At 39.9% G+C, this 27,119-nt stretch overlaps 1 protein-coding gene across 3 annotated transcripts in view; it reads right to left on the bottom strand.

The window, feature by feature from the left end:
• The window catches only part of grk4 (G protein-coupled receptor kinase 4), a 43,326-nt gene extending 25,469 nt beyond the window's left edge, over positions 1-17,857 (bottom strand). For all 3 annotated transcript variants that reach the window (XM_067498136.1, XM_067498134.1, XM_067498137.1), the window contains exons 1-2: positions 17,541-17,857; positions 5,321-5,416 (exon numbers count right to left, since the gene is read on the bottom strand). In XM_067498136.1, coding sequence (XP_067354237.1) covers positions 5,321-5,416; positions 17,541-17,592 — 148 coding nt within the window. In that variant the 5' untranslated portion in view covers positions 17,593-17,857. The remainder of the gene's footprint in view (positions 1-5,320; positions 5,417-17,540) is intronic.
• Between the last annotated feature and the right edge of the window lie 9,262 nt (positions 17,858-27,119).

Here is a 27,119-nt window from a genome sequence, read left to right as displayed (position 1 = left end):
AAAGGATGCTCTGCTGAGGTGTGGCGTTACGTTTCTTGTTTGCCCCCCCCCCTCCCAACAATATCCAATTACCTTATTTGACACACATTTTCATGTGTTGTTAAAATTTCGGAGGTGTGCACATCGAGGCATCTGCAACCTAGAGTTACCCATAATTTCTTTCTCCGCATAGTACTGCATTAACATTTACGTGTATCGACTGAGAAATGTAATTCCACCTTTAAAAGATTAAAAGGGAGATGTTTTGCAGGGCACTTTCATGAGAAGAAACGAGGTATGAACCTTGCTTAGCTCCCTACTTCAGTTGATGTTACAAACTTTCACACCAGAATAATTAAAACCACAATTGTTGTTTTACCAAATGTTGTGTGTTTTAAAAAGTATGTGTCTAAAGAATGACTTTGTAGATTAAACAAAAAGAAGAAGCAGCTGATCTAAATCTCACCCTTTGACTGGGTATCCGTCAAATCCGTCAGATTTTTCTTATAAATTAAAAGACTGATAAAAAAAAAAATTGACAAAAGATCCTGTCTTAAGCCCATTAAAGGGCAAATTAAAATTTTACCTTGCTTACTATGGTTCTAGTTTGGGGAATACAGCTGCTTTCCCAATAATAATTATTATTTATTTTTTTTATTAGAAATAAAATATCCTTATTTCTTGCTGAAAATGCTTTCTGATGACATAATCTGGAGGAGCTTTTCAGGTCAGAAAAAAACAAAAAAACATCCTATTGCTCATTCTGTGTCTTGGGTGACCTGCCCTTCAGGACTCTTCTATAGGATATCATCTAAACTTCTGATGATGGAAAAACGTCTTCAGGTGATGTCATTTGGAGGATCTTTTTAACAAGAAGTAGAGAGGTATTTTAATATAGATACTGCAGAAAAAATACTGAAAACAGAAATATAAATGTACTCCCCAAACTAGAAGATTACTTAGCAGCTATGCTGCATTCAATAACAAAAGGATGATGAAATCACCCAATGGGAAAAAAAAAATACAAATTATAGGTTTAAATAGTGAAAATATGCAACTACATTCCACATACAAAGCACAATGCCAGTCTCTGTATTCTGTATTTGTTTTAGAATATTTTCTGTGTGTGTGTGTGTGTGTGTGCGCCCGTCTCTCCTGTGCAGCTGGCCCCAGTCTATTAGAACTAATGGTGTCCATTTGAGTCATATTTCCTCTGGTACCAAAGGAGGAAGAAGACTCAGGACGCTTTCCATCATTGGTTGACAGTAAGGACACACAGACAGACAGACAAGATAAACATACAAACATAAATAGGCCACACACATTCATACACACATGAACACTTGTAAAAGGGGAGAAGGAGGAGGAATGTATGGTATTAAAATTTCTGAGTGGTGACAGCTCGGTAAGCTACAGGACAACGTTCAACTGTAAATCAAATCACCACAACAGACTTTCCAGCTGCACTGTTTATTACACAGCATGCCCTTCTGCTTTGCAGCACAGTGCTTCTCATTTAAACTGATACAACCACAAAAATCACTCGGTAAGCAAACAGAAGATTGTGGAGATATATTTTATTGCTTCCCTGTCCACTTCGTGACCGTTGTGTTTTAAATCTGGAAAACAAAAGCTATTTCAGACAATCTCACTACGACATCTTTGGCCGTGTTGTGTTGCATTGCCTTTACACCCTTTCATCTCTGTTCACCAAGTTCTTGGAGTTGTGTTTCAGTGAGTGTCTATCAGCTTTGAGTTGAAGATACGCAAGCCCCCACACACATTAAGTGCAATTTTGGGAGTCTGCACAGCAAACATGTTTGGAGAACTTTATTTGAACTACTGTATAGTTGAGTGAAAAAGGTTGTATTTCCTTATGTTGAAATGAAAAAAAAAAACACAAACAAACAGTAACACAGTTTTGTGTTAACATAATATTTAATAGAATAACAATTATAATAACAGCTAGTACAATTGTCCATCATCAGAAGTAAGAAAATAGTTAAGGAATGTATAAAAAAAGAAATCCAGTAGATCCTTAAAAAAAAAAAAAAAACAATGATCCAAAGCACAGAGCAAATGATTTAAAAAGAAAAAGGTGAATGTTTTACCATGGGTTTTTCACTCTCCACACTTAAATATGATTGAAAACCTGTGGATGGATTTGAAGAAGGTTACACATTGAAGACCACCGGGCAATCTGGTAGATTTTGAACAATTATGCCATGAAGAATGGGCTAAAATTACACCTGAGAGTAACGCTGCTCAGATGATAAAAGTTAAAGGAAAATGGGAGAAACATTTCGTAAAGGGGGGCAAATTTTTCAGTATTTTGCTGCAACTTTCTTCCGGTTATAACTTTCTTCTTTTAAAAACATTTTTGTTTACCATTTAACAAAAAGTGTATACAATCTTTTTTACTCAACTCTAGCCCAATTCACCTGGACAGGTGACAACAATGTAGTTTAAGTTCAGTACAATCAAGCTGCATCACAATACCAGGACAGGTGTATCACCTTCTCCAATTCAGTGAAAAGAAATGTGGTGCCTTCCCTCAAAATAACAATATGTTGATAATCACTGGACAGCAATGTGCTTCTTCTGAGTATAAAAAAATAAATAAAATAAAATCACCTCGACAGATGGTAGCTGAGTTGGAAAGGCAGTCGTCAACAGACAGATTCCCAGTTCCTCCTGGCTACGTGTCGAAGTTTCTCCCGGGTCAGGTGAGCAGGTGTGTGAGTGTGTGGAACATTGTTAAGCTGGATAAAGTGCTATATAAGCGGGGATTTACCAAAGCGAACTTAACAAAGCCCACTTCTCATTTCAGAGGAAAACCAGCTTTGAAAGTTTACTTTTAAGATCAAAAGCTCCTCTTTAACTTGAGATTACAGTTATTTACTTGATAACTTAAAATGGGAGTTTTGCTCATCTAATGCTTCTCCCTCTCCCTCTATACATACATTCATACATAGAAACACGTGTCATAATTACTTTACATTTGAACTGTACATAGAGAACTGGAAGTTTAACCATGGAGCAACCATTACTATTGAATCAATTCATTTCAGCAATGTATTGACAACTGAATATTCTGCCCCAAGATGCTTGTGGATTTTTAAACAAATTATGATAATGTCTGTTAAAGTGTACATGTAAAGACAAAAGTGTTGTTAAATCACATGCCTATTCTTCCAGTTTATCTTTCCCACTTGATGGATAAAGACGTGGTCAAAAATCTAAAACTACAAATTTCAATTTCTTTGGCCTGGCACAAAGTTGTTTGACAGAAAGACCACGAGAAAGACATTGTTTTCCTCTGCCTGTCCAAGATGATTTAAAATCATTTGAGGGACAGCCTCCACCAGTAAAAAAAAAAAAATACTCTTCTAGCCAGTCCCCAAAGAAAAAACGGTCGGAAAAAAAAAGGTGAATATTATGAGAGTGAGAGTGAGAGAGAGAAAGAGAGAGAGAGAGCGTGAGAGAGACTGACTGACTGACTGACTGTGTGAGAATGAGAATGAAGAAAGGGTAGAGGGGGAAAAGCTCAAAAAGCTCTGTGCCAGTGAAGTGAGGCGCAATTGCAACTTAATTAAAAATCTAATTTAGGCCAAGACAGAGTGACTTAATGAGTCTGTGAATGGTCAGCAAAATGGGCACGAATGTGAGTATCTGCACTAGCTGAAAGTGTAGCTGAAGACATGAACGTGTGTGTGTGTGTGTGTGTGTGTGTGTGTGTGTGTGTGTGTGTGTGTGTGTGTGTGTGTGTGTGACCTCAGTAATGACCAACGCTCGCTGCTGCTATGCAACAGGAGCTGTTAGTCTCCATTCAAAATACCTTTGGTTTCAGGAGTGTATTAAACAAGTAATAGCTGCACATGTACATACATGTATGCACACGTATGTGCTGGATGAATACCAGAACACAGAAAAAGAAGGGGAGGAACGGAGAGGGAAAGTGGTCGAAGGCTGGCAGACAAAGTGGCTGCAGCCCACATAATGTAATCTGGGCTTCTTAGAAGTACGACACACTTGTCAAGGCTAAGGTCAAATGCCTGACATTATCAAGACACAACAAAGACACAGCTATCAGTCCCTGTACTGTATCCGTCTCTCCGCTGTGCCTGCCTGGTGCACGGGCATGCATGAGTCTCTGCACACGACTGTGTGTGTACACGCACATGCTTTAAATGTCTGTGTGTTTAAGCACACAAAAGCCATTATTTTGAATCTGCACTTGGTATGATAGGAAAACTTCACAATAGTGTCTATGTAATAGTGACGTACATAACCCCCAACAGCTGCTGCGAGCGCATGGACGCACACACACACACAGTTAGTAGGACTCTAGATGTATTTTAAATGGCAATAAATATGTAAGATATGACAAATACAATGCTTCTTTACACTTAAGATGACATGTATGTGCTGTTCTTAATGTATCATCTTATGATATATTCAAGTTTATAATTATTAGATCAGTTGATTGATGATTTGTGATATGAAGACAAAACTACAAGGAAGACAATCAACATCAGCGTAGGATGTGCGTGCCTCTACATCTCTTTAACTCAGCCTCCCTCCTTTCCTCTCGCACTCTCCTGTCCTTAAGAGATCTTTCCTCTCACTGTAAAAGCCTCTCTCTCTTTGTTTCTGTTTTTCTCGCGCTCTCTTCACAAATCTCCTGTTCTGCCACTCTTCTGTTGCTCTGAAGTGGTAAAAAGGAGGAGGGAGAGAGAGATACACAGTGGGAGAGAGAGGATTGTAGATAGAAAAGAGGGAGAGAGAGTATGTGGGGGAGGGTAGCACTGCAATCTCTGGCAGAGATAGCTGTGACGCACTATTACTTACACACACACGCACACACACACTCACGCAGACGCACACAAACACTGAGTGCTGTGGCATGCAGAGAGCCAGAGTGGGTGGGGGGGACGCAGAGATAATGTAGCCCAGGAGTAGAGCACTTGTCTGGACCACAAAGAATCCTCCCTCTATTTTCAAGTCAAACCTGGATGTGACGAACAGGAAGGAAGCAGCAGTGAAGACGTTCTGATTTGATATGTGAGCAGACAATCAGTGTGACATACACCCAGGGTTAAAAGACACTCAGATTAACGAATGGCTGTGCAAACAGATTCCCTGAGGCAGACACACACACACACACACACACAAAGTTTCCTGTCCCCTGCCTGTAACTGCGGGTGGAGACGGGTAGAAGCAGGAAGGAAGTCCGCTCTGAACTTCCTCCCACAGCGAGACCAACCCCAACGACACAGCATGGCACGTTATCTTTTTGTGTCACATAAACACACACATGCACAAGTTGCCCATTTCTTACCAATAGTGCGGCGTAGCTCCTCACACTGGCTGATGTGCGGAAGTTTTAGCATCTCCTTCCATTTCTTACTGCGGCCGTTCCTCTTCCCTCCTCCACCTGAGACACGCACACAGAAATGTAATCAGACTGTGAACTAAATCACTGTTAGGAAATTGAAATAAAAATGTTTAACCACATCCATCTAAGAAAAGTTAACACAACAAAATGATTACACCAACCAAGTGTATGCGCGTGCGCCTAAGCCCTTATGAGTACTTGAGTAGGTTGACCTTGCTTTGACCAAAAAAAAGGGGGGGGGGGGGGGTGTAGACACACAACTGGTTCATCTCACCAGTCACATCTTTGCATCATGACAGCATGTGGTGATGAATGCTGACAGCTTCAAAGATTGTGAGGCATGCACACACACGTAAAGTGGACATTGGCAAAACATAACTCATGAATGTTATGTTAAAGTTATCTCATACACTCTCAGGCACAAAAGGTGTCGGAGAGTCTTCTCAGCAGATCAGATGACCTTGATGTGAAGGGTGAACAACCTCTAGGCACAACAGTGTTCTTCAATGAAGGGGGTTCCCCCAATGCATTTTACCAAAACTCCTTCCAACAGCAGCAGGAGGTGTGTAAGAGTGGAGAGAGAGCTGTCTGATCAGGGCAGAACTGAGGGCTTTGCTCCTTGAGGCATATAACATCCTGAAGTTGAAAGGGTCAACAGAGATACTGCTTTGATTTGCTACCTGTCACCTTTATGACCTTTACCTGAAGGGTGTAATCGAAGAGTCATAAACACATTACAAGAAATAGTCATGCTGCAAAACTTACTAGTCAAACTGAAAATTACTGGTCACAAGGGCGTGTTCTGCTCAAATTTTGTTAGAAGCAAATATCGCTGCACTGCTGTAACAAGATATGTTTTGGAACATTTCTTTGACACAAAAAAAAAGCTAAAATAAATTTGACCACAAACGATCAGAACAGACCGAACAGCACACTCAACTTGTTTAATTTAATCAATTCTGTGTCACCATAGTCTCTCTTTTTCCCAGTTTGATAAAAGCCAAATATCTTGGATTTGTTAAAGGAAACACAGTTGGAAGACACATCACTGCAACTCATCTATTGTAGCATGAATTTCTTCTTACCATGTCAGATACTTTTTAAAATATCACTCAGCAACACTTTCCCATCACTTTAACTTTTTGCATCTATTTAAAGCATATTTACAATTAATTAACACAATTAGTAACAGAAAGAGTGAAAGACAGAAAGCAGTTGCTGCACACTTACTATTAGTTTTAAAGACAGCTGAACACATTGTTGTTTTTTCCCCCCCATCATTTCAATTTCATGTAATAAACAGAATCAATAAATTAGCCTGAGCCCTAGTGAACTTTGTACTCTGTGACAGTTAAAGGACGACAGAGGGAAATCCTCTGCCCCTGGGGTTCATGAGACACGAGGCTGGTCCGGCAGTGACGTGCGACAGCTTCTACACAAACACATACAAGGGGATCGACATGGTCAAACACCTGCAGAACAACACCAACGTACCACAAGCATAATTTACAGAGTCTCAATTTTCAGTCTCATGTTATTTAAGTTAAGAGGCATGATCACAAACGTGTGCAGACACATCCACAAAGACGTGCTCTCTTTGGTGGATTACAAGGAAAATAGGGGTAGAAAGGAAAAGTAGCAATGAGAAGTGTTGGAGTTAAAAACCGTTTACCGTACACACTGTTGATGTCCAGCTGACATACAAGTACGTACTTTATAAAAGACATGAGGTGGAGAAATGTCAACTTGAGTCCAGGTGGAAAAACAAAAGGACAGAAAAGAAAAGAGAGAGAAAAAAAACGTAGGGAAATAATAATAAGACAAAAGCAGGATAGATTTTAATAGCATTCAGTGGAAGAGCGTGTGCACATGACTGTCAGAGCTGGCTGGGCCACCCCACCCTGTTTAATGTCACTCTGACGTCAAAGCCATGTGTGCAGGCCCCTAATGCAGACAGGATGGAGCAAGTATTTATTTTACTTTTTGGTTCTCCCCCCAAGAGGATGGCGCCCTCCATAAACACCGACTTCAGAGAAGTTTCACTCATTCATAGCTCAGACTCAGCCAGAGCTGAGATCATTGTGCAGGGTGTCAGACAGTGTCTGCTCATGTGCAGCGATGGCAACGTTAAAAATATGGAACATGATTAGAAGAAGTGATGTCAAAATATGAAACATGCTGTGGAAGTACGGAGATGAGCTTAAAAGATTAATAGACCGCAGGATCATTCTAGTCGCAGTGTAGTAGGATGTCTAACATGTTACCAAAGCAACTACGTGACTCGTTTGAGTCACGCTGGCCACCAGTGTTTCAGATGATAATCCTCTATATTTCTCGTTTCCTGTTAAAGTCACTGTCGGCTATCTAACAAAAAGTATACATACAGATAAAACGGCCATAAAAACTACTAGGCAGCTTTGGCCACAGTTGAATGGATGACCCAACATAAGACTCTGCGCATTTACAGCTTTATGGAACCAAAGTCTTCCCTGGCAATTGCATCTAACGCTGTGATTTCTTAAAGGGGACACAAGTGCAAAGCAGCCTCAATGCAAATGTTAATGGAGTATTTTTTTAAATAATGTAGCAAATTTCTGAATGTCTCAGTCATTTTCTGAGACTTGTATCTCAATCGTTGCACTATTTTCAAGAGGAATGGAAACACCACTAGCAGGGTCACTTACTTTGAATAAGATGTATTTTGGTGTTTCCTTCATTTTCAAGTCTGACCGGTTAAACATATGCAAGAAATGGGAGTAATGGGAGAAACAGTAAGAAAACACACAATGGAGACAGAGAGCAAGAGAATGGCAGTAAGCAGAGCACTTAGCAGAGCTTTTGTTTCTTTGTCTCTGTCTGTTTGGAGTGAGCTAAGCGTGTATTAATGAAAGTTGTTTGTGTCTCCGTTCCATTTCCTCTTGTGTGATCAGTTGCAGTTTTGACATGTTTCTAATGCGTGTGCTCGCCAAGTACAGAGCAACACCATCCCAAGTATGCTCCTCTCCCTTTCCTCCCTTTCCTCTCTCTTCCATGTCAAGTGGAAGAAGGAGTCAGACAGGAGGTCACTCACAGTAGACTATGGCAGTATCATTTCAGGGCGACTCCCCTACTCCCACCCACACCCATATCAGGGTCCATGCAGCTTTGAACAAGTCAGAATTATAGTTTTTAATTCCAGTGCAAGTTGAATTCACAACTACATTTAAAAGATAAAGTGGGAAAAATAAAGCAAACCATGGAGTAGAATACCAGTGCAACAAACCAGCATTCAAACGTATTTCTGTATTTGAAACTAGACCAGACCACAGTCACTTGGCTGCAGCTAAAGAGGGGTAGTCTGTCAATAAGTAGCAAGGAAAATCCGTACAAACCTCTCTAAAGACACATTTGATTTACAGTGCCTATATAAAAGCATTCAATCCCCCTTGGAGGTTTTTGGCTGCATCAACAGCACTGAATCATAAATCAATTACATTTGGCTTTTATGACCAAAAAAAAAAAAAACCTATCATGTCAAAGTGAAAACAGATCTGTACAAAATATAAAAATATAGAGCACTAAATTATTAAGTGCGTGGTCGCCCCATTTAAAGTAACTCACCTTAAACATCACTAAATGATTAAGTAAAGATCACCTAAGTATAATGACTGTGTAGTTTCAAGTAGTGTAAATATACCTTTAACTGGAAGGTGCAGTTACGGGTGAATCACTACACTATGTAGATTTGTACGTACATATATGCCTCCAAAAATGTTCATAAATAGTTTTTTATTTTTATTTTTTTTTTTAAGTGTAGGGCTGCAAGGATTAATCACTTAATCAACTCGCAGAAAACTGGCCATTATAATGAGTGGATCATGTTTTAAGCAATATTAAACAATAAACGCAGTCTGACATTTTACATAGCAAACAATAAATCACTACATTTAGAAAATAAATAGACAATTAACTAGCGGAAATTTATTTTCATTGAAATAAAAAAATAGTAAAATCCACTCTACATTCACTAAGAAAAGAAAGTGTTAACTGTGGCACATATTTGATATGTGAAGTGGGTCTTTGCATTTATAACAAGGCTTTTTTTTATGAAAATAGAAGAAATGCTTGTGACTGGGGAAAACATAAATCAATCACTGAATGGGAAAAGACATCAGTGTCAACTTCTTCTACTGCGATTTCCAGCTTTTTCAGATGTTCCCGTGAACAGAGAGCGACAGCAGCACTGCCGTCTTCACAACCGGTTTTTATTTTGCGTGGCCATATGGAAGAAGCCGCTCACCCATCTGATGAACACATGTCACATGGTGACACTCCGAATCAGAACAGCCACAAGGCCAAAAAAAATGCAGCACGTCTGTGAAAGTGAAAGACAGACCACAGCAGCGAGGCGCCAATATTTAGATTGCCACACGAAATGCTTCAGGCAGTGGCTTAGAAAGAGAAGATTTCATTTCTAGAAGCCTGACTTAAAAGCAGCATAGAAGGAAAGATCGGGGTCAGTGTGCACTTAAAAAAACAAAACAAAAACAGAGCAAAGTAAAAGAAAGCAGTAAACAAGAAAAGGTAAAAAGCCAAACATGCAGTTATGTAACTTGACTACATTTTGGCACCAACTGCTATTTTCCTAACTTTTACAACACTGATAACAATGTTTACCAAGATATTTCTGTCCAAAGTAAATCGTACCCTGAATATTTGCTATTGGAAACAGTCTGCTTTGACCCCCACCCTAGTGTAGACAAATAGGTGGAGGTTGAGCACAGAGGGCTGTGGTATTCTCCCGAAAACATGACTTAAATGGTAGGAAATGACAGAGGTCATGCATAGTGTATGCCCATTGTAATATGAGCATGCACACACAAACACAATAGAGACTGGACATGATAAATGAATGGCCTGTTGCTTTCCCAGTCGCTCTCGCATACAGTGTGTGATTGGCTGGAGTAGCTTGTGATAAGGAAAACATTAGCTACGAGAATCAGTGTTGCCTATTGAAAGCGAAGGTTCAGTGTTTGCACGGGGTAATCTGTCTGTGTACTCGCACTGAAAGACACATCAGCTGGGAGAGAGCGAGAGAGACAGAAACGTGATTATCAGGCAGCACTGGTCTTCTCTAATCCTCACCTTTCCCTTTTGCCATTTCTCCTCCTCTGTCTGACTTCTTGTCCCCCTCCCCCACTAAACCATTCTCATGCCTTCATTAATTCTTTACAGCCAGAGTTTCCTCCCTCTCTATATGGACCTGAGGAAAGGTGTGTGGCATGTGCAAAAAGGTAACAACATCAGAGAAAGACTACACCAACTGACACTGATGAGCAAGGCGGGGGCTGGGGGGTGGGGAGAGGTATCGGTGGGTTTCACACAAGGTTGTTTTTCACATGAGCAGAGAAGACACACATACACGCACACGCTGCACATAAACATGCGCTCTGGCTCATTCCAGCAGCATGCTGTAGTGTTTTGCAAGACCTTTCCTTCCTCTGCCCCATCTCTCTCCGCGTTGCAAGATATTCCATTAAATCTGGCCGAGACAAGCTTGAAAACTGACCCTTGTTTTCACAGTGTCTTGAGGGAGAAATAGCGGGGGGGGGAGGGAACGGTGAAGGAAGACTGTGAGACTAAACTTGAGCAAGACAGGCAGAGTTTGACTGTGTAAAAAGACAAACTGAAAGGTTAATCATCTATACGTTATCTACAGCTGTCTCTCAGATGAAGGGCCCACTGGCTGATTTCATGGTCATGCTGAAAGAACAGGAACACACAAAAGCTGACTCTCCCTCCGCCCCCACCAAACCACCACCACTAGCCCCCAGCCCTTGAATGTGGAACACATAGCGCATATTATACCTTGAAGATTATCGTTGATAAGACAAAACCGTCAAGTCATATTTGAAGGCAGGACTGAACGTTTAACCAAGGGCATTGCCAGAATTGTGATTAATACACTTGCTGCTAGACTTTGACTCTGTCTGACCTCACAGACTCTTTATAGAGAAACAAAATCTTTATTTGAACCATAACAAATTGTAAATACACTCAAAATACACACTGTTAAAAATCAGGCTGACAGCTGGCCTCTCACGGGAAAAACGCCCATTTAACATTTTATAAGGAAGCTGGAACTACGTCCCTATGATTTTTGCAAAATGTTTGAAAAAAACAAAACAAAGTGCGCTTAGTACGCTTGCCAGAATTTTAGTTAATGAACATCCCAGCGGCCACCCAGCTATGCATTACTGCTAGTGCCATGCAGCAGTGCTACGTACGCAGCACACTGCATCTCCTTCCCAACACAGCCATTTGTGGGTGCAATAACTGTAAAATGAATCCCAGATCAAAGGACGGTCACAAAGCAATGTGTTTTATGAGCCTCAGCTGGAGGAAACACCCCAGAGTGATGACAACAAGTGTTAGCCTAGATATGACCGCAAAACTAATAAAGCCTCACTGGCTCACGTCACAGGAAAACCCTCAGAAGTGGTCTGGTAGGACCTGCTAGCATACACCCACCCGCCTTTTTCTTCTACTGCGAAGAAGTGAAAATAAAAAACTACAGCTTCTAACTTGTGAGGTGAAAATGAGTTGTATAAGCAGGATTAATGTTTGTGTGAGGAATGTGAGCACCGGACTGTCCACATTCCTGCTTTAAACAGTAGGAATGATGAAAGATCCACAGCAGGTACAGACTTAGTGGAAATGAGTCCAGGGAAGAGACGTAAAAGTACTGAAATACACACTGTCCTAGCACTTTTTATATTTGTTTATATCCGTTTATGAAAAATGTTTGGGGATGTGTAGAAATATAACGGATGTAGTCAGTCAAAAGAGTCATGCCATAAATCCAGTGATGAAAATGATATGGTTTGGGTTTTGTTCAAATGTTGGTGAGATTTTGATTCAACACAATAAATAGTTTGAGGGGTACTGTTGGGATGACAGTTGTTTCTATTACTGTGTCCATCACATTTTTATGAATGAGTCTGAGCTAAATAACAGAAGCTGCTTTGTGCAGAACACAGTACAGTTCAACAGTGGCATAAACTACAGCCTCCACAATGAACCATCAATTCCCTGAAACCAAACTGAACCTTTGCAAAAGAGAATCTATTGCTGTAATAGTTGTATTCCACCTCATTGGTTCAAGCTAGGTGTGCTTTATAAACTGCTACTTGATTGTACTTTCAAGTCCCTAGTATTAGTACGACTACTAACATATAGCCACACTATTTAATCCTGTTCCTCTCTGCCCTTTGGACAGTTTCATTGCTTCTTAGCACAGGTACATTTCTCCATATTCTCTGCTCATACATTAGGAACTGAGAATAAAGTTAGTGACAGCCGTGCAATGTCGGTTCAGTTTATTTCACTGATGAGTCAGCCAGTCTTATCAACTCTATTTCACCCTACACCCCCTTTTGTGACAGTGGTACAGTGCACACACCTTATCCATCGATGTAGAATGTAGAACTAAGAGCACATTAATAGTGTCGTTACATTACATGGTCAGCTGCAGATTAATTTTTTTTTTGTTGTTTTATGAAGAAACTTAAGCACTCACCCGGTTTTGGTAACCGACAGTAAACCTTAACAGATTACCTCCACAAACGCATTATACACATCTCCTTGTATCCGGAAACAATAGTGTCATACCAGTGTTACACCATCACCACTGGGCTCTACACTGACTGAGATCAAAGGGGAGTCTGGGAAGCATAGTCAAAATATAACTGAAGTAAAAACTGGGCTATTAACGGATATCAATATTTGCGGTCACCAGCTGACCCAATTTTGCTGGTATTGTCAATTTAATATTTCTCCTGGTTCTAGAGAGCCATCCCCTCCCCAGACTCCCCTCTTGCCTGTGTAGTACATTGCAGGCACAGGTCTGCTCTCTATTAAGGACAAAGCATACGAGACATGTAGTGTTTTACTTACAGCATCATGACTAAGGTAAGAGTTAGCATTTGTAGATGTTTTCATGTCTGCAAGCACAAAATATGTGTCATAGATTTTCCAGTTGCAATAGCTTGTTGTATCAGCCACATTAAACATGGGTTTCTATCAATAATTGTGTCCCGTTTTATGTAAACTGTCTTCCAATTTATTGTTTAAAAAGTATCCACAAAGTTGGTCATTAAACAGCTTTGACAAATAAATGTAATGAAGGCTGGATATTTTACAGCTGAAGAGTAAACATAATTCTTCTTAACAGACTTTACGTCGCCATCTGCTTCTCTACGATTGGCTGCTCTGGACAACTCAGGTGTTACAAAGTACTGTAAACAGTTGGATCTGTGGGACAAACTATGATAACTCTGTTTCTAAATGATCTCAAGTGCTTTTAGGTGCATAATGTACTTCAAGTTTTCTGTTAATAGCCGCTATTTGCATCAATACCTCTGCAGCACACCAGAAGTCAAATATATTGGTCATTTATCATTTCTTGGTAAATACAGATTATGGGTCCTATACAGTACGATGGTCAGTTCAATTAATGATGAGACACCGCTCATGGTATATTGAACTAGCGCACGTGGAAGCATATTGCTATGTTGAAAATAACTCTTGCATGCTTGGCTGAGCTTTTATATCCACATAAACTGTGGGTTGTATCTCCGCCAAAAGTTGTCCTCTTAGTATTCACACAGTCACCGTTTCCAAAGATTTCTAGTATGTTATCTGAAAGCATTAGGAGTAGCTTTCTTTAGAAAAGTAGAAAACCGCCGCCCCATGCAACTGTCACTTCATGCGATCTGACTTGCCCCAAAGCAAACGAAAAATCGAAATACTTTAAAGTGGAGGTTTTTCATTCTGCACTAAATAAGATATGCGTGTGAAACTCACAGCGACTGGGGTGGAGTGTATTGGGAGTAGTGTCATCTCCAACCACTTCCCTTGATGTGTCATTTCAACTGTGGCAGACTTGGCACACCCTGTCATAAAACTTCTCATTCTGGCCACCCCACTTCAGATCAACAGGTGTATTAAAGTTACTCAGAAACTCAAGCCAAAGGTTTGCTCAGCATTACCAAACATGCAGGATGAAAATGTGTGTTAAGTGGCAGTTCTGAAAGGCACAAAACTGCATAGCCACCACAAAGACCTATGGTTCTGAAGGCATTGTTCTTTCTGTAAGCACTGAGCCAGGAAATAGTCATTTTCCCTCCTCTACACTGAGGTCAAATCATTACAGAACAACTGATTTAATGTATTTCTCAACGACACATCAGCAGGACCATGCTCTTGCTGACTCAGTAGCTTGCATCCAGCTGCAGCATCTGACTCCATGCACCCATTTACTCAGTGCAGAGGTTTTAAATGCATGAAGCATAAAGGTGATTTAAGACAGGCTGTTGGATAAAGGGCATTTGACCTGTAACCGACAGGAGTTTATAAGTAAAACGCTGGGGTTTCCACTGCAACTCAAAACACTACAAATGTGGATCAGTGTCACTGTCACATACTGAACCACCCTCACAGCTGCAAACACCCACCTCTGGAAATGAGAATTAAAATCCAATTAGTCTCATGTGCATCTTAAAGGGATAAAGGGAGAGCCAGCTACTTAAATCAGTCTTATAATTAACATGGTGAATGGTGTGAAAGGGAGAAATATAAAAAAAAAGAAAGACAATACAGATGATATTCTCATGTTTGACCTGACAGAGCAGTCATCATATTATACACACTGAATCCTCTATGGTAAATCTGCAATACTGAATGTTTCTTTACTGCTCATGCTATATTTCATTTTGTACAACCCTAATTCAAAAAAGGTTGGGAGGATGTATAAAACAGAATGCAATGATTTGCAAATCAAAACAATAGAACATAAACAACATATCATATGTAGACACTGAGACATTTTACCATTTCATGGAACATATTAGGTCATTTTGAATTTGATGGCAGCAACACATCTCAAAAAAGTTGGAAGAGGGGCAACCAATCAAAAACAAAAGGGAAGAGCATTTGACAGCTAATTAGGTTAACAGGTCAGTAACAACATTTCAGAGATGCACAGCCTCTCGAATGTAAAGTTGGGCAATGGTTTACAAATCTGTGAGAAACTGCGTCTAAAAATTGTGGAACACTTAAAAAAAATAAAAAATAAAATAAAATAAAAAACTCCCCCAACATAAAATTGTTAAGAATTTATCCCATCATCTACAGTATATAATATCATCAAAAGATTCAGAGAATCAGGAGGAATCTCCAGACAAGGCCGGAGGTCAAAACTGGATATGTGATCTTCGGGCCCTCATGCAGCACTGCATTAAAGACAGACATGCTTCTCTAATGGACATCACTGCATGGGCTCAGGAACACTTCCATAAATCACTGTCTGTGAACACAGTTCGCTGGACAATCCACAAATGTAAGTTAAAGCTTTATCATGAACTATCATGACATATAGCCAGGATCGGGGATCGAACCACTGACCCTTTTAGTCCGTGGACGACTGCCTTCAAATTCATTATGAGATAATATTTTCCATGAAATGGTAAAAGTCTGAGTTTCTACATATGATGTTTATGTTCTATTGTGATTAAAATATGGGTTGATGAGATTTGCAAATAATTTCATTCTGGTTTTATTTATTATGTAAATAAAACCAGGGTTATAAATTCACCAATTAACTATATATAACCCAAGAAATACTGACTTATTAAAAGTTCACCTCACTTCACCCTTTTACGTGTGTAAGGCTGTAATGTGCAACCGCTTTTATTTGTATTTGATACATAAGATTATTGTTGACTCAAAAAAAAAAATCACATATTATTGCAAGTAGGTTATAGTAAAAATGGGCCGCATACTGTATCTACTGTGGCTAAATTGTCCACACACTGTCAAATGGCACTAAGGGCCTGCTGGAGCTACATGTACGGCGCCTGTCAGTGTCTCCAGCCTCACAACTGGTGAGCATGGATACAGCATCAAACATGAAAAGGCAGGTAAAGGAAAGCCTGCTGCTGGTGTTATGCTGCTGTGAGTAACCCATTACACAGCAGCGTTGGCGTTTAGTCTTGAACTGGAGCACAGACTGAATATAATGCAAACCATGCGCAGGGAAGGCCTCTGCGTATACGTACGCTGAAGCGAGACCCCCGAGCCTAGTGCGCACTGTGAGCTAGGCTACTTTGCTCTCGGAAAAGAAAAATGAAAAAGTGGATCAACTTGCACACCATCCTCCCCGGCCACAGACCCTTCTGTAGGTGTGCAATCCGACTGGAAGAGAAAATAAGACGAGTGGAAATCTCTGAGCATTTTTTTTCTTCTACCACCTCTGGCTGCTGCGGATACACTGTTGCACACCCACCCTGTGCCCACTCACTGGCTGCAAAGTAGCTCCTCTGCTCTGCCATCTCCTGGAAACCAGATGGATACTCGCCTCTTTTCCACCTCGGGCTGAACTGCAGCGGGATCCCTCACCCGCTGAGCAGCGTGCACACCCGGGGTTTTAGAGTGTGTGCCGCCGGGGTCCATTGTGGGCCTTCTTCCAGTGTCCCCCTGAATTTCGAACCTCCACTACAACATTTATTCCTTCCTCTCAGCAGCTCTAATTCAAAACGCAAACGGCAATGCAGTGGCATATTTCTGCGTCAAATAACTCCACATTTTAGCATCCTAATTAGGCTTTAAACACACACACACAAGCCTACGATGACAGGTAAGAGAGGAGGCTGCGCTGGGGCACAGAGCCCCACTGCGCAGCTCTATTTTGCGCTACACTCAACACCATGTAATGGGGATACCTTTAAATGTCCGTTACATCACCGTAAATTGCAAATATTCAGAAATCTATATCTGCTGGTGCTGGTGTGAAAAAATGTGCTGGACAACCTCTAATAAAACCTTTCCATCTGAGCGCGATGCTGCAAACACTCCCTGCGTTGTTCATCTCGAGCCTGCTGGGCCTTATGTTAACCTGCCTGGTAAATGTGTGTGTTGTTAATGTACAAACAGCTGCTTTCAACGGAATATGTTTGGTGTTTGCCTGGAGACAAAGCGCTGCGCAGGGATGGGAGACTAAATCCCAAGAAGGGCAGCCGAAAGCGGGGGCTCTCTCCTTTGCCATGTCGGTGAAGTGAACAAAAATACATTTCATTTGGCTTTTTGTTGTTGTTGTTGTTGTTGTTGCCGGCGAGCTGTGACTTACCTTCCCTCGCCTTCAGGAGAACCGTGTTGGCCACGATATTTTCAATCTCCATTGTCAGAATGTGAATCCCGAGCAGTCGCGATACATTTCACTCAGCGGAAAAAGACGGTTTTTCTGATCAAACGTGCCGACGACGGTGAGACAGCTGCAGGCGCACAGGGGGGACGCGGCACTGGCGCATAGTAGGCCTTTAATAGTGGTCGTCGGTCCTCTCCATTGCAAGATGTTTTATCAGACCCTACCTACGGAGCTGTATGATTACGACGGGGCTTGTTAGCATTCAGTCTGCCTGCTTCCCTTCCCTCTTTGCCTGCCTTCCTTCCTGCTTCAACTCCTCCCTCCTCCCTCCTCCTCCCTCCTCCTCCTCCTCGCCCCTCCTCTGCACAACCAACTAGCGAGAGTAGGAGGGATCAATTTACAACCAGCGCAGAGACACACACACACGTTTACACAAGTGCATTCATACTTTGATGCATTTTTCTAGGGTTAGCCCCCAAAGTTATGAATAGGGTTGGAATCATTTACGGTGCGGTAGCTTTGGATTGAAACGTGGATATGTGCTTTCTAACCTGACTCTTTGATCATCTGAACTCACAAGGATTTAAGTTGAGCTGTGTGTCTGGGAAAAAGAAATGTGGAATACTTCTTAACACAATGTCAGTTTAAAGCGCCCTTTCACTAATTTGAACTTGCTTCTTTTGGTTCTAGTTTGAGTACGTGTACATAAACTCACCTTTGACTTCCCTATATCAAAATATCTTTACTTCAAGCTGAAAAATGCCTCACTTTAAAGGGACCTCCAGTTGAGATTGCTGTCTTATTGCTCAGACTATCTAATTTATAATCATGGTCAACCTGCTTTTCCAGAGCTCCCCCCAGGTCACATCATCTGTACTCCAAGTGACGAAAAACTCGTCCAGCTGATGTCATCCAGATGACTTTTTTTGTTTGAAGCCATATTTTAATATAAGGAAGTCAGAGTGAAGTTTAAAAGCATTAATGTACATTTACAACCAAAACTAAAGCCAAGTTGAAAATTGGTGAAGTCGCCCTTTAAAGTAAGTTTAATTTTATATACACAATTTGTTTTTAATAACTTGTAATAACTAATAAATTCATACTGTGGGTGTGATAATCAAAAATGATATGTAAAAAGCATTTTGCATTTTGCTGTTAGCATTATAAAAGCATGATAGAGAGGACTGTTCTCTGGTATCTGCCAGAGAACTGAGGAATCTGAAGGTTAACTTTGGTCATTTTCTAAAATAAGACACTAAAACTAACATTGAATCCTCTGACCTGTTCATCTGTGCCAAAGACCTCTTATAAAAAGGAAGCACATTAGCCAAACCCACAGACCCACTGGATGACATGCACCAGTCAGCCACAACATTAGCACTGGTGGTCTTAATAATGTCATGTGGACAAGGATTACCATGGCCACTATGAGCAGTCTGCAGCTACACAGCCCCATACACAGTAAAATGTCATACACTGCGTACAGAGGTGGTAGAAGTAAGCAAACTCAATACTCAGAAGTACTGGTCGAAAACATTTTTCCACTACAAGTACCACATTAAATATTTTAATCAAGTAAAAATACTAAGCAGATTATCTACTTATAAAGAGTGTGGTAAACAAAGTCTGAGGTAACTTTGTTGTTTTTACATTTTTAAAATTACCTTTTCTCCTGACATCTTTCCACTATCCTATAATTTTATGACAATACATGTAATATGTGTGTATAATAATTGTTGTTTGTGGGTCAGATGGTGAATGCAGTCACAATCCTCCCAGAGTTTCTAATTAACAGAAGCCATCTTTGAAGAACCATTTGAAGACCCATTTAACAAAGGTTCTTTGCTGAACCCTCCATGCCTCAAAGAACCATTTTTGATTTTTTTTTCTTTTTGTTTCAAATTACCACCTTTATTTTTTAGAGTGTGGTTTAAGGCGTATTTTGTTTTTTTATTAATTATAATATAATAATTTATTATTCAAATACTCTTTAAAACCACATAGCAGCTTTATTGTGCGTGGCCTGGCAGCAGAATGGATGCAGAAGTCTGCAGGATCAAATCCCATTTTACCCACTAGGTCTGTCCCTCAGTGAGACATTCAGCACGAGCTCGCCGGGCGCCCTCCTGTGGCCGCCCACTGCTCCCCCCCTAGGGGGGTGGGTTAAATGCAGAGAATTTCATTGTAACTTGTATGTGCGATATTGTATGTTCTCAATAACGATAAAGGTTCTTCTATATAGTAAAAAATTGTCTTTGGCCTCACTAGAAAATTAAAAATACAACATAATTCACTAGAGGGTTAAAATATGACGTAATGCAAAATTGCAAAATGCACAAAAAAATCAATACAAGTACAAAAAAAGCATTCAACATTCAGACTTACTATACACATTTCTGGTGGCTCTTATTTGTCTGTATCGCCCTCCTGAGGTTAAAAGTTCAAAATGCAAATACAAGGGATGGGAGGGATTTCTTAAGATTACATATACTTTGTTCCTTCCACTACAATTATATTTCTCCCTCGGTTGCATCTCAGCCTTCTCCATTATTTTATTAGCCACATTTCTCAATCTCTGCAGTTTTAAATGCTTCCTAATTTTCAAGTTTTCATACTACAATATTATATTAAGAAATAAAAGACTTTCCACAAGATTTTTATGGTCTAAATCCAAATCTGTTTACTTACATTAAAATCCTTTAACCTCAGACCGTGAGATCAGTTACACTGGTGGCCTGGCAGAGGGAGGCAGTATGAACCTAACCTGCAACAGTACAAGTAACCCAGCAGCAGACACCTGCTACTAGCTTCCATAATTAAAATCACAGAAAAAAAATGGGAACATTAAATGGAAACTAGCTTTATACTTGGTCTGATCCAACCATTTTTATGTAAATTGATGATTCTAAAACCACTCAAGTTTAAAGTTTGAAATTATGTTAGCGTTATTAGCACCACGCTCTAACCATCTGAGCTAACCATGCCAGTACCAAAGTTTGAAATTAAGGTAAAAAGTCTAAAATTAGTTTTTCCTTCATTTGTGCTCACTTCTCCAAGTGAGTTCACACCTAAGCTAACCTTTCATTCTTGATCAAATAATAAATTCTATCTCATAGTTACAATAAAACTACCACATACATAATGTAAAATGTTACATGTTGGGGCTTTATTAAACAAACAAAAAAATAATCTGTGTTGTGTTTTTAATCAGATGGTTACAATAAACGTTTTTTTTTTCACAAATATATGGTGTAGCATCCTGTGTTTAGGAAATGGTGAGATACAGCATGAAAATAAAAAATGCTTACTTTATTCTTACTTACTTACTTTCCTATTCCAGAAAAATTCAAATTTCTGAGTGTATGGTACATACATATGTCAGATACTAATTATATAAGTTTCATAGTTACTGATCAGTAATGCTACCATTGCTAAAATTAGCATCTAAGAAGCGAAAAAAAGCTTCCTTTAATAACCAATTTGACATAAAAAATAAATTGCAATTCTTCAGGGGAAGTTGTGTGCAGTACGAACAAGAGATTCAAAATAATTTACAATTAAGATTTAGTTATTTGGCAGATTCTTTAATCCAAAGTGACTTACAAATGAGGTGGGACAATATTCTTAAAAGCTTCAAAAAGGATGAATAAATGAGTACTTTTGTTTTTGTTAATCACAAGATGCCACAAATAGGCGGCAGCTTGTGCTGCATGTTTTCTTTGTGGGTTGGTTTGAAAATTGTAAAATGACTGACTTTAATGTTTTTAGTGAAATCCATAGTATTATAATGGTTGCCTAGTTACCTTGCTATTTGTGGGTGGGGCTTAGCAAAGTTTCATACTTACTAGTTCTTTGATGTGTGATTTGTGGCTTAGATGTGGGGAAACAGGTGAGTCCCATTGTGTAGTGTTTACTTCCACCATTGGATTAAAACCTTTTGCTTATTTACAGGACACATCTGTACGTGGACATCATGCCTGTTTCCTCAAATTCATAAAGAATTACCAAGGATAAAATAGAAATAACATCATCAGGTCAGTTACCATTATTACCATGCATTTCAGAAGCCTTGCTAAGAAGTTTTGGGAAGTCACGAGTACAGTCAGGAGAACATGCAATGTCGAGTAATCTGAGGAACACAATCCCTGAGACATTTTCTCAAGTTATGAATATTAAGTGTGTCATCTTAGAGCAACTGAAAGCACTGATTGTTACAGAGATTACAGAAACAGTTGATTCTGCCCTCTCCAGGCAAGCAGGCTCTGAGGAGCATTTACTAGGTAGAATGACCCCCCACCCCCCCAACCAGACTCAGTGCTATGCTGGAAAATGCTTACAGAATGTTTCAAACATTTGCTTCTAAGGAAACAGTTTTATGCAGTCCACCCCCACACAGGAAGAGATACAACTACATTATCCCAGAGGAAGTGGAGACATTGGACGTCTTTGAGCAGGGAGATGAGACACTAGCCAGAACTGTGGAAGCAGGAACTTCAGTCACTGTAGTGAGTCGAGCAGTTAAGGAAGCAATTAGCAAGAAGGCGAGTTGAGTCACAGAAGCTCTTTTGGCTAATGTGTCCCAAAGTGAGTATGAGTCAGTGCTCTCTGAAACCTTTTACCAGGATTGGTCTATAGCAGATGGAATTGCCAGGTTGATTGTTGAAGAGGTTGATAACTTGAAAAGAGATTCTGTAACTCCACAACAAAAAAACAATGCAAGGTGCCTACAGTGCGTTCAAAGAGTGGTGACCAGGATTAAGGAATTCCTTGTAAAACATTTTGTTAAAACATCAATTCTGCACGCAGTGACACAACTAAAGACCCAATTCAAACAAAAAATTTAACATGGAAAGCGATGGGTCACTGCAAGCACTCACTGACACTAATGAGGCTCTGATTGAGACAGAGATTGGTAAAAACAACAATGACAGACCTAAGTTTATGTTTTTTAAACTCAAGAAGATTTTTAGTGGTAAAATTCCAAAATTTGCACAAGCACTAACTGTCCTCCTCCACAGGTTCTTCACACCTGCGATCAAGCCAAGCATGCCTGATGATCTGTTTGAATGTAAAGTAACTTCTGCGATTAGGGAAAAAGTTCAAGTTTGCTTGGGTCTTACAAACTGGTGGCTGAACAACATAGTCCCCTTACACAGTAAAGCAGCAGCACATGCCGTATTAAAAGATTATCGAGTAGCAAAGGTCATCATGGAGGAGGCAGGACTATCAGCATTGTCTCACGTATTATGCGAGGGGGCTGAACCAAAGCAGGATTTAAACAAATGTAAAATACACCTCAGGGTACTCATAGAGATGCTGGTCACCAGGACCTGCAGTACGGCAGGGGTGCACCACAGCATGGGAACCTTGGAAGGCATCATCAAACATCTTTTGGAAACAACATGGGCTCAAGTTAAAAGTACTGATTTTGATATCATAAAGGAAAAATCATTGCTAAAGCTCAGCAAGGCCATTTTCAAAAAATTGTGTAAGCAAAGTGAACCTCCATTTGAGACACTGTTGCTGATGCGATGAAGGAATCCAGAGATTGAAGAATTGATAAACACCATCTGACACTACTAAATAAACAGCGCCCCACCAAATCCAGATTATTGTCAACTGTGGAATTTATTGTCTCTATCTTTAAATGAGACACAATAGTTGAGTGAAAACTAATCCTCTTAAAGGAAGAAAAGGCTTTTTCTCTTTTTTCCTTCAATTTCAGAATTCAGATTCTGCTTCATTTCATCTCCTGTTCCACTGGCGTCTGTCCTTCAATGATGTTGAGGGACAGAGAGCAGTGGACATGAAGCAGAATTTGAATTGTTAGGGTCACCTCAGTGGTCATCATCGGGAATTTGAAAATGTTGTGCAGTGGGAAGTCATGAGTTTTACTTAGGTTCTCTGGTTTCCTCCCACATTCACCAATAAAATACAGCAATTGGACACTTAAGTCTCCCCAAATTAAAAAACTGAATAAAATTCAAATTAAAAGTGTTGCCGTAGCCATGAACTTCACATGTATATAAAATTAATTGTAAACATTGTGTTACTTTTTAAGTGTTTATATCTTGTTTCATGTAAAAAACCTAACCTAAAATAATTAGATCATTTAATCTTATGAGCTTTATTGCTACAGTATGCATCATATGGGAGGACTACCACTTTTTTGTTTTTTTTTTTGAAAAGAAATCAGTAGGTACAGTAGATACTTTTATTTCTGTTTTTATAAGGCATGTTTCAAAATTCATTTATTCTAAATTATGGATCCTGGATGTATTTGTGTGCAATCTCCAACACAGAATTCTTCAATCAGTGATTTACGATTCAAGATTTAAACAACTTTATTGATCCCATAGGGAAATTGTGTTGGCTTGTTACAGCTGCTCTCCACTTGAAAAGTAGAAAAGAAAGTGAAAAAAATCTCCACCAAACCAAGACCATGAAGTACAAGTACAAACAACTGATCAATAAGAAAAAAGCTATAGGAGTAAACATAAATGAAATAAAAACAATAGTAATTGTCCATTTTGACTATTTAGTCCCCCTCCTTTTTACAGGGGGGGATGAGTTGAAAGGTTTAATGGCCACTGGGAGAAGGGATCTATGGAGTTCTGTGGAGCACTTGACTGTGATCTGTGCAGTCAGTAGAGAGGGTGGGAGGGATTGTCCAGGATTGAGAGAATTTTTGACATCATCGTCATCTCAGCCACAACATGCAGAGGGTCCAGCTTCTCCCCCAGAACAGAACCAGTCGTCCTTATTAGTTTGTCCAGTCTGTTACTGTCTGCCACCTTCATATTGCTGCCCCAGCAAACCATAGAAGATGGAGCTGGCTACTATAGACTCATAAAACATCCGCAGCATGGTGCTGCAGATGTTGAAGGACCTTATTCTCCTTAGAAAATACAGCCTTCTCTGTGTTTTCCTGTATATTGATGCTGGATTAATCGACCAGTCCAGTTTATTGTCCAGGTGGACACCCAGGTGTTTGTTCTACTTCCACCCCCTCTCCCCACATGGAGACAGAATTGACAGGAGTCCCGGACTTCCTGAAGTCCAACCTCAGTTCCTTTGTTTTCCTGATGTTAGGCTGGAGATGATTGGCTCACACCTGTTAACAAAACTGTCCACCACTGATCGATACTCCATGATATGTCCAACCTGGATACATCCAACAACTGCAGAGTCATCAGAAAACTTCTGAAGGTGGCAGTACTCTGAGTTGTACCTGAAGTCAGAGGTAGACAGGGTGAAAAGAAAGGGAGATAGAACTGTCCCATGGGGAGAAACTTTGCTGCAGGTCACATTGTCAGACAAACAGTTCTGCAGAGGGACATATCACTGACATCAGTCAGTGAGGTAGTCCAAAATCAAGGTAACTATGGGGGTGTCAACGAGCATGCTCTTTAATTTCTCCCCCAGCAGGACAGGCTGGATTGTATTAAAAGCACTGGCGAAGTCAAAGAACATAATCCTTACAGACCCCCCCAGGCTTGTCTGGGTGGGTGTAGATGCAGTGTAGCAGGTGGATGAGAGCTTCCTCCCCCCCCAGTTGAGGCTGATAGGCAAATTGGAGGGGGTCTAGAGAAGGTTTCACCAGAGGCCGGAGAAAGTCCAGGACCAGTCTTTCCAACACTTCCGCAGGTCTGTAGTCACGGGACATGGGTGGGACACTTTCGGTACTGGCCTCTGTGGGTCAAAGCCTGCATAACTCTTTCCTCACCTGCTCTGCTGAGGATATCATTGCTGCATAGACAGTAGTGGTTTTCGAGTCATGCAGGGGCGAGACGTGTGCACCTGTGGTGAAGCTTTTGGGGGGCGGATAAGAGGCCCATCAAATCTATTGAAAAAGGTTAAAATCATTAGCTCTAGCCACACTCCCTCTCTCCTCTGGCTGCTGGTCTTATATCCAGCAGCATCCTTCTGTTGGAGCCTCTGTTCAAGCTTATTCCTGTAAGCCTCCTTCCCTTCTTTGATCTTTACCGATCAGTTTTATCCATCTATAAAAGATGCACCTCTGTGTTACTATTAGCAAATCTAAAACAAAGATGAGGTAAAACATGATGTTGAAGTGAACATGTGACCTAATTGACAGGAGCACATAGAGTAAATGTTAAATTCTGAGTATTTTAAGTTTTAATTTAGATTTCTTTTTTGGACACCCTTGTGTTTCTTTTTTTTTCTGTTACTTTTTTCTTTCCTTTTTTTTTTGTCTGGACGGTATAAAAAAAAGTCGATGTGTGGAGAAACAGAATGACAGCAGCCAAAACAAACTTACAAACTAGTAAACATGGAGGAGCCGAACATCAATCAGCAGCCGTCCTTACAGGTGGACAGTATTGCAGCTTTGACCATCGTTATTCATGGGAAAAGTGATATTACTTGCCCACAAAATGTGTCTGTAAAGCTGAAGGACGAGGCTGTGGAAAAGATCAACGAAAAGGATGTGGGCTGGTTCATGGGTTTCTTTAGGAGGATCCAAAAAACTTTCTGGTCCTGGCAACGAAACACCATGAAGCCGGAAATCATCTGTGTATAGTCATTCAGTAAACAAATTTAAAACAGCTGAAATTTGTTTAAGGCATGTGCAGAAAAGTATCACACAAAAAATTGTTAGGTTAAATATAGGCAGACAGGATATTTCAAGAAAAGCTTAAATCAGAAATCACGTCAAAGGTGACTGTAAGTCAATATGAATTTAATTTACCTAATAACCTAACAATCATAAAAAGTAGAATTTTATGATAAAATCAGACTACTACTATTAAATATACATAGAAACATATCAATTACATACATTAAACTGAGGTTTGTTTAGACATGAGTCTACTCAGCTTCAGGATATTTTACTTAAAGTTAATACATGCTAGTGTCAATAAGAAGTTACTTGAAACGATGCAATTATCAGTAATGTCACACTTGAACAATTCCTGAGATGTTTGACTATTTTAAACTAAAGAGACATTATGGTACATCGATGAAGTCATTTACTTTAGAGAGACAAGTTAAATGTTTTGAGTGAATGGCCTTTTGTAGGTCAGATGAAATCGACTATTTGTTTTTTGATAAGATAATTTACAAACCAAAGACATGGTTTCTCCTATTGACATTGTTCACTATTTGAGTATTTCGAATGCTCAAATCTTTTGATGTTACATTTAAACCGAACCATCCTCAAAGAGAACAACAACATTTAACAATTGGTTGTAAACTACAGAGTCAAATAGGCTTTAATTAGACAACAACTGTGCTCCTCACTAAAAGCTATTTTGCAGTGGAACAAAAAAAAGTGCTGCAAATAATTATGGTAATATACATAAATGATAGGTTGAAGTTGTTTAAGCTGTATGATCGGATGGTTTTTCTGTTTTATTTTTATTTTTATTTATTTATTTTTAATTTATTTTTATTTTTGTATCATCTCATAGTGACAGTTCCAGCCAACAGCAATATCTATAATAAAACACAGATCCACTGATAAACTGTGATAAAACTGATAAAAGTGGAAAAAAGGTCTCAGACTTGGTAAACATGAGAAAAACCGGCAAATGTTTAATA

Source organism: Channa argus, chromosome 3 (genome assembly GCF_033026475.1).
Source record: "Channa argus isolate prfri chromosome 3, Channa argus male v1.0, whole genome shotgun sequence".
NCBI classification, from domain to species: Eukaryota; Metazoa; Chordata; class Actinopteri; order Anabantiformes; family Channidae; genus Channa; species Channa argus.
The sequence above is the reverse complement of the archived record's forward strand: the minus strand, read 5'-3'. Positions and strand labels throughout refer to the sequence as shown.